Source organism: Scomber japonicus, chromosome 4 (assembly GCF_027409825.1).
Source record: "Scomber japonicus isolate fScoJap1 chromosome 4, fScoJap1.pri, whole genome shotgun sequence".
Taxonomy (NCBI): Eukaryota; Metazoa; Chordata; class Actinopteri; order Scombriformes; family Scombridae; genus Scomber; species Scomber japonicus.
Window position 1 is genome coordinate 25,239,827 of NC_070581.1, and position 8,666 is coordinate 25,248,492.

Genomic DNA, 8,666 nt, shown 5'->3' on the forward strand with positions numbered 1-8,666 from the left:
GAGGGGGTGACATGCAGCAAAGGACCTCCAATCGGGATTCGAACTGGGGTTGGCTGTGTATATGGCATGAGCTCTAACCACTCGACCAACTGCGCGTCCTGTCCTTTAATTTTGTATTTAAATTTTTATTAATTTCAACTGAGGACAAAACACGCTTGATACAAAGAATACCATAGTGAATTCAGTCATTGAGAAAGTTGCAGAAAAAAACAACATATAGACAAAGAAAAAGGGGGGGGGGGGGGGAGCTCCACATTTACCCCACATTTACCCAACCCAGTATCTTTATGTTCATTGTACACTCATACACAGTCATAATCTGTTTAACATCCTACACCCTCTCTCAAGATGTTGTAATAAGAGCCATGAAAGTCTGGCATGTCTGGTTTATGTTTGAGTCATCATACGATCATGTTTTCAAAAGCAGCAGTCTCCGTCATAAGTTTACGCCATACTGTAAACTCTCCTCCAATTACGTAGGATAAGCCTGACAGCCAAAACAAAACCTGTAAACATTAGTTGAAGCTTTAGTAAGGCCTCGTGGCACGTGTTTTGTCCACTAACAAACATAACTGTGGAGATAATGGCAGTGGAGTTATTTTGAGCCACTTTTCAAAGATTTCCAGAACCATTGAGCAGTCCCACAGTGTGTTTGTTTCTCTCTCTCCTTGAGACAGTGAAGGCAACTGTCTGTGATGTTTTGGAGAAAGCAGGAGTCACTTTGATAACGGTGGTGCAGCGTCGCCGTGGAAGCCAAGGTCAGAGGATATGACTTTCTGACACCTTGAAACCACAGACGGGTAAGTGGTGTTTCCTTGTTTCGAAAATAAGGAACTAGTGGGCAAATTACTGTCAATGCATCGAGTCTGGCTATTAACGAGAAAAGAGTGTCTATTGTACTATCTGTGAAGGTTTAAAGACTATCCACAGAAGACAGTTTTCTCAGAGTCGTGGTGGCGTCCTGCATCAGACGGATGTATTGATAATATTTGATTCTCCTCAGCCAAGTTTTAATTAACATTTTCAGACATCCTGGACTCCTGGGAACTTTCTCCACTGATGAGCTTAACAAACAAATTCTCCACAACATGCTCTATGTGAAAAGTGCCTTGAGATTACTTTTGATGTGATTTGGAACTATGTAAATAAAGACTGGTTGATTAAGATTGATTGATTGTTAAAGATTAAGCCAGTGGTTTAATCTGTATAACCTTTGTCTATTGACGTCTTACAAAAAGCAGTGTGTAGTCAAGGTCACATTTCAGATGTCTATTAGTTGTTAACAGCTCCACCAAATAGTGAGTTTTCTCTCTAAACTTCTCACGTGGTTTAATTTCAATATATCCAATATTTTAGGAGAAATCAAAAGAGAAACAGTCTGAAAATAGAAACTGGAAGCAGATTTGTGTATTAGAACTTTGTTTTTTCTTCTTTCCTCTCCCATTAATCATCTCATGACCCCTCACATTTATCTGCTGACCCTTTGGAGGGCCCTGACCCCTATGTTGGGAACCACTGGACTAAACTAGCTAACTGTATATAAAGTAGTGTAAACTAGCTCCACCTCCAGCAGCTACAACAGTAACATGCTGCTCTAACACTGATGCTTCACTAGTAATAATCTAATGATGTCATATATAATAATATATCAGTCAGAGGGACCAAATCACTACTTTTACAGTAATACTTAAATACATTTTGCTGCTAATATTTAGGATTTTTCATGCAGGACTTTTACTCGTAATGGGTTATTTTTACATCGCTATATTGGCACTTATACTTGAGTAAAGGATCACGACAGGTTTGACTCACCAAAACACGATACATACTGTTTATACACATGTACATATAAAAGCAATTCTCCGACAGGCACTGCAGCAGAGCTCAGTGTGTGACAGAAGCTACACAGGAAGGAAAAGAACAGCAGCCAGCACGCAGACTGCGAGGACATGGTTTAACAGAAGGACACATTGAAAACATGAGTCATCACTCACTACCAGTGTGATCACATGTTCCAACACAGCCAAAAACCAATGTCATCACATTGCATGAGTACTCTTAACAAATCGTGAGGTCTTGTTAGTACTCAAATATAATTATCCACACTCTCTATGTAATGCAAATATTTTTTTTGTAAGTTGATGAGGGCTTGGTACCCTTTTGGTGTTTGACATTTGAAGAAAAAGTACTGATTCATCCTTTGTACTCTGCATTCAGCATTATTTTCAGGTCTATTTGTGCATGGTTCAGTCTTTTTATTCTTGTCTTTGTGGGCTGTTTGATGTTGCAGTGATGAGTCTGGATGAGATATATTAAGATACACTGAAAACAAGGGTGTGGACTTCGAGTTCAAACTGTTTTGGATATACAGTACAAGTATTTTATAGTGAATAAATACTCCTACTACTAAAAATGAAGATCTGTTGATTAAAACACAAGTTATGCTTTGAAAAATGCTGATGTGTTGGAAATAGACTCATAGAATCTGAAAATGTGACCCGACTACACACAGCTTTTTGTAAGATGTCAAAGGACAAAAAGTCCTGTGGTTCCCAACTTAGGGTTGGCCCTCTCCAAAGGGTCACCACATAAATCTGAGGGGTTGTGAAAATAAGAAAAAACAAAGTTCTGATACACAAAACTGTTTTCAGTTTTTGGAATTTTTCTCTAATCTGTGAATGTTGCTGAAATATTGGATCTTTTGGACATTTATTGAAATGAAACCATGTGAGAAGTGTAGAGGGAAAAAACACTATTTGCTGTTAATTGTTAGCTGTTAACAACTCATAGACATCTGAAATGTGAGCCAGACTACACACTGCTTTTTGTAAAACAACAAAAACTTGTTATATTATCTATATGGTGTCAAATCTTCATCTGAAAAGTAACTAAAGCTGTCAGATAAATGTAAGTGGAGTAAAAAGTATAATATTTCCCTTGTAGAAGTATAACGTTGAGTGAAATGGAAATACTCAAGTGCCTCAAAATTGTGCTTAAATACAGTACTTGGTTAAAGTAAGAGTAAGACAGACAGATAGATAGATAGATAGATAGATAGATCTGACTATCTGACCTATCCAAAGCGCGTGATTTACGTCATGACGTCACCGCCCGCTTGCGTAGCGACGACGCAAGTGTAGGATGTAGCACAGGACGTGGCTAGCGAGCTAGTAGTGAAGAGTAGGACGTCCGAAAAAAATTACATTAAAAAATCGTGACCGGGATCTGTTTTGCCACACGCTGAAGTAAGTCAATGACTCGGTTATGATATTTTCATCCCGTCGTGGTTGATCGTAAAGGGTCGTGAGTCGGTGTTAGTTAGCTTTGACTGAGCTCTGTCTGGTTAGCTCGGTTGCTAACATCCAGAGGAAAGCTAAGTTAGCCATATTTATTTAATGACGAGCAAACTAGACCGAAACCTAAACTTAATTGTGTTTTTACGTAGGCACCGAGGCACCAGTTTGGGCTTTTTAATGACATGGTGGTTTTGGTGTAAGGGGTTAACGATGGAGGACACACACACGTAGCCTGACGTTAGCATGAAAGGCTCGCTTGTTTGCAAAGGCATGCTGAGAGAGGAGAGAGATGGGAGGAAAAAAAAGGGTCTGAAAATTCGCCTCCAGACCGGTGTGTGTGTGTGTGTTTGTGTGTGTATGTGTGTGTGTGCGCGTGTATGCGTGTGTGTGCGCGCGCGCTTGTTGCCTCCATCAGAAATTAGGTCAGGCACCAGTTAGAGAGGGGCAACAGGATCCTCTGCTTAGATGTGGCAGCTTTCACACGTCGATGATAAAACACTAGAAAACCAGGATCGAGGACAAATAGTGGCAAATATGTGTATATTAGATATTAATATTCTGCTATTACTTACCTTTACGTAGATTTTAGTGAATGGTTTTTACAGATCATGCTTCAGGCTTTTTAAATATGTCTGCATTGATGTTGTTAATGATGTTGGGCAGGATGACAAAGCATAACTCAGCTTCATATAAACCATCAGAAACCATTCATCTTTTAAAAAAACTGAAATTGTTAGTGTGTCATATATTTATTTTATGTATTTATTTGTTTTTTGCAGGGAGTCTCTGTGTCTCTTCCACCAGACAGATGACCTGTGCCCAATGTGAGCCGTCAGCAGCACATCCAGAGCTGAATGGAAGCATTTGAGGCCTTTTGTGAGTGAGGTGGGCTCAAAAATGTTTTTCTCCCTCCCATTAAAGGAATTTGTGTTGAAATATATCCGCAGTCATATCTAGTTGTCTGGATGTAATATCATTTTGCTTGTGTCGCTCAGGAGGTCGTGGCTCCTAGTAATGTACCATGGGGTACGACGTTACGAGGTTCCAAGGGGAGGTGGATGAAGACCTGCTGTGTCCTATATGTAGTGGAGTATTAGAAGAACCTGTGCAGGTGAGTTAACCTCTGATATATACACACACCGGCTACTTCATTAGGTACACCCGTGCAGTCTAATTCAATCCAATACAACAGCTCTGCTTTAAATTATACTGTTTTGAAGTAGAGTGTTTCTCTTCTGTAGTGTATACATGAAATATAGTCAACAATGTGTCATGAAATAGGATTTAAATTAAAGATGCCCTTCCAGATGTGTTTTAAGATGTGTATAAAATACTGTAATTTGACTACTAATGTGTGTCTAACATGATTTAACTATACAAAAAGTTAAATTATCTTCTTAAAATCCTTATATGCAAATATATACTCACCAGACATTTCATTAGGTACACCTATGTAAATCTAATTCAATCAATACACCAGCTCTGCTTTAAATTTTACTTTATTGAGAGTTATACATTTTCAGTTTTTGTTAACATTGTCAAAAAGGTGATAATTCTACTTTATATTTATTAGTGAGATTGTACTAGGTGGTAGTTTGGTATTAGAGTGCATTATATTGACTGGTGTTCCTAATATTTTGCCCCTCTCATGTATGTTAATGGAGTGGACAAAATAGTAGGAACACTAGTCAATATAAAGCACCCTAATACACCACCATCACCCACTATGACCTCAATAATAAACATAAAGCAGAATTATCACCTTTTTGACAATGGCACCAAAAACTGGAAATGTATAACCTTCATAAATGTAGACTTTAAAGCAGAGCTGTTATATTGGATTGAGTTAGATTGCACGGATGTATCTAATAAAGAGACCAGTGAGTGTAACACGACAACTATATCATTATATTTGTTCTCTTTTCTCATTTCAGGCCCCACACTGCGAGCATGCCTTCTGCAATGCCTGCATAACACAGTGGTTCGCCCAGCAGCAGATCTGTCCTGTTGACCGCACAGTAGTGACACTAGCCCACCTCCGGCCTGTGCCACGCATCATGCGCAACATGCTGTCGAAACTGCAGATCAGCTGTGACAACGCGAGCTTCGGCTGCGTGGCCACGCTACGACTGGACCAGCTGCAGTCACACCTCAAGGACTGCGAGCACAACCCCAAACGGCCAGTCAACTGCGAGGATGGATGTGGGTGAGTGACTTTGAGTCGTGTGAAAATTGTTATAGTTGGGTGCACTTATTAATTTATGTGTTCATCCTTCAGAACCAGTTTCTAAGGTGTGGCAGATTATGACTCAACAGCTGCTCAGCAATAAATATTCACTATTAAATATTGTGCTAGAAGATTTGGAAAAAATGTATTCAGTTTTCTTTTTTTCTCTCTCTCTCGTTATTGTTTCTTTTTTTTCTCTCGGGCAGCCTTGAGATGCCCAAAGATGAGCTCCCCAACCATAATTGTATCAAACACTTGCGAAGCGTCGTCGGGCAGCAACAAACTAAAATTTCAGACCTGGAGAAAACTGTGGCGGAGCATAAACACCAGCTGGGCGAACAAGTAAGAACATTTTTCCTACTCAGTGATACATTTACCACGAAATACTTCATTTAGAAACAGCCAAGAGCATATTTATCTTGTATAACAACCACTTTATAATGTCTGACTAACTCTCTCTCTGATACTTGAGGGCTTTTTGTCTCGAAACATGTGGTTACATCTGATAATTTGTATGACGAAATCTATTTAAAGTGTTTGGGTTTGATGTGTATTGTGATGTTGAAAGACATCTGTGTTTATGATCTGTTTGTGTTTATTACAGCATTATTTCTCTCATGAATATATTTCTAAAAGAGGTATTAATATGTGTTGGTGGGAGATATGGAGAAAATTGGGACTAATATTTACAGTATTTTTATTGAGATTGTGGGTCAATTTTTTAAATTTTTGGTACAGGTATATAACATACTGTATATTCCAAAGAGATGGTTTTTGAGTCTTCCCTTTTTGAAACAGTTGAGGTTTTAGTATTTGTCCCCAAAAAAGAGATTTAAGGGCAGAATACTGGATCCAAAGAAATAGATAAAAATGTGTTACATCCTGATTTGTGCAACTTCTCAAAGTGGCCACCTGGCTAGTTATTTATCCAGTTATAAATAAATCCCTGCTAAGCTTTTGGAGATTTTTGTGAGTGTTTGTTTCACTGACTATGGCGCATTTCCACTCCAGAAACGGGACATTCAGCTGCTAAAAGCTTATATGAGAGCAATCCGCAGTGCTAACCCCAACCTGCAAAACCTCGAGGAGAGCATCGAGTACAATGAGATTTTGGAGTAAGTGAACATCTGTTTTCTCTCCCTTTTGGTATTCAACTTTAGTCAAGGAGGCACAGCTCACTCCCTCATGTTTTAAATCTTATCCACAGGTGGGTCAACTCCATGCAGCCTGCCAGGGTGACACGCTGGGGCGGCATGATCTCCACTCCAGACGCCGTGCTACAGGCAGTCATCAAGCGCTCCCTCATCGACAGCGGCTGCCCTCTATCGATTGTAAACGACCTGATCGAAAACGCCCATGAGCGCAACTGGCCGCAGGGACTGGCCACTCTCGAAACACGGCAGATGAACAGGCGCTACTATGAGAACTACGTTGCCAAGCGTATCCCTGGCAAGCAGGCGGTAGTGGTGATGGCCTGCGAGAATCAGCATATGGGGGAGGATATGATCCTGGAGCCCGGGCTGGTCATGATCTTCGCACACGGTGTGGAGGAGATCTTATAACTGTACTGCTTAGCTGAGCTCATCCAGAGACAAGTGGGGACGTTTTGCTTTTTTTTGGGGGGTTTGCTGTGACGAGCAGGTTTTTCCTCGCTGGAGTGAAACCTTCCGAATAAATCTGGCTTTATTTAAAAAATAAAATCTTATCAGAGTCTCACTCCTAAGCTTGATACCTATGCCTTAAAGTAAGGACAAATACATTATGAACCTGGCAAATAGTAACATAATCTGACTGATATCCAAGATAAAAGGTGAGATGTGATGTTTACAAGGTTTATATTTAGTGCATTATATGATCTGATTGTTCTGCTCCTTGTCCTAAATATAGTGATAAGCTTGAACCCCCATTTAATGTCCTCAGTTGTATAAATGCTTGTAAATAGAAATACTATATTGAATTATAAATGTCATTCTCTTATTCCTCTCACTGTAATTAGGTTGTGATTTTTTTAAATTTTTTGTTTTTGTTTATCTCAGTTCTGTTTAGTCCAGCTTGTGTTTTTGCAGGGACGTCGGCTCGGAAGATTTTTTTTTTTTTTTTTTTTTGTGCGTGTGTGTGAGTGTGTGTGCTTGCTTTAGTATTTTAGTTTCTTGTGAATATTTCACACGACGTTGTGCTTCTCAGTTTAGATTGTCCAAACCTTCTGTGCCATTTGTTTTATTTATTGTGTTGCCTTTTACACAAACATGCTTGAAGATGTTACCATTTTTGATGTATGGAAATCTGCCTTTTTTCGGTGCATTTGAAGTACGTTGCAGGAAGATATAAAAAAAAAAAGATTTTGTGTTTTTTTTTCTCTGTTGCCTCAGTTGTATATAGTCTTGTATGTTGGGTCCAGTTTAAGTGTTAAATTTAAAAGTTTAACATTTGGGATTTAACGATGTATAATTAATTTTATTTGACAAATCATAATGGTTCACTTTATATGTTAGGTGATCCTCATGTCATGTTTTTGATGATTCAAATATAGACATTGATCTTATTCTTCACAGTTAGCAAACATCTGTTCACTTACATATTATCACAAAAACCACAGCTTGGAGATTGTAAAAAAAAAATATATCGTAAAGTCACTCTCATTGCTTTTTGAGAGATAAAATATTTCACCATTATTCACATATAAACAAGATTTCAGACATTTGGTATAAAAAAACCCACAAGAGCAGTGAACATAAGTTTTGGATTGTGCCCTTTTATTATTTCCCCCTGTTAATGTTTCTGTTGGTTTTGTGTCTGTTATGTACTGTGTTGTACAGACAAGAAAGTAATAAAATGTCAAACTTCATCTTAAAAGAATGTATTTTCCTCATCGGGATAATAAGATCTCTATCTTAAGTAGAGGAAAAATGCAGTTCCTTCCTTTACCACACCATGTCATCAGAGACCTGTAGGGAGCTGTGTTTTCTTAAGGATACATCATCGAGTACATTATGTAAAGACTTGTCTCAAGGATGTTATTGCTGCTTTTTAAGAAACATCTCATTGAGGAGGAGCTGTGGCATCTGAAATGGTGCTGATCCAGGTTAAGGAAATGAGAAGTTTAACCACAAAGCTCAAAGAGAAAGGAAAGAGAAAGAGAGAGA

At 38.8% G+C, this 8,666-nt stretch overlaps 1 protein-coding gene across 1 annotated transcript; it reads left to right on the forward strand.

Annotated features, from left to right (window-relative positions):
* Positions 1–3,124: 3,124 nt before the first annotated feature.
* On the forward strand, positions 3,125–7,862 carry rnf41 (ring finger protein 41). The gene is made up of 7 exons (XM_053317358.1): positions 3,125–3,245; positions 4,076–4,181; positions 4,292–4,407; positions 5,231–5,502; positions 5,730–5,865; positions 6,535–6,638; positions 6,731–7,862. The coding sequence occupies exons 3-7, from the start codon at positions 4,318–4,320 to the stop codon at positions 7,083–7,085; spliced, it is 957 nt and encodes a 318-aa protein (XP_053173333.1). The 5' UTR covers positions 3,125–3,245; positions 4,076–4,181; positions 4,292–4,317; the 3' UTR covers positions 7,086–7,862.
* The last annotated feature ends 804 nt before the right edge of the window (positions 7,863–8,666 follow it).

Bases quoted from the DNA above. Each gene is read 5' to 3' on its own strand.
- rnf41 (XM_053317358.1), top strand. From the start codon at position 4,318: ATGGGGTACGACGTTACGAGGTTCCAAGGGGAGGTGGATGAAGACCTG. The intron at 5,866-6,534 runs GTAAGAACATTT...TTTCCACTCCAG, and splicing joins AACACCAGCTGGGCGAACAA to AAACGGGACATTCAGCTGCT. The intron at 6,639-6,730 runs GTAAGTGAACAT...TCTTATCCACAG, and splicing joins GAGTACAATGAGATTTTGGA to GTGGGTCAACTCCATGCAGC.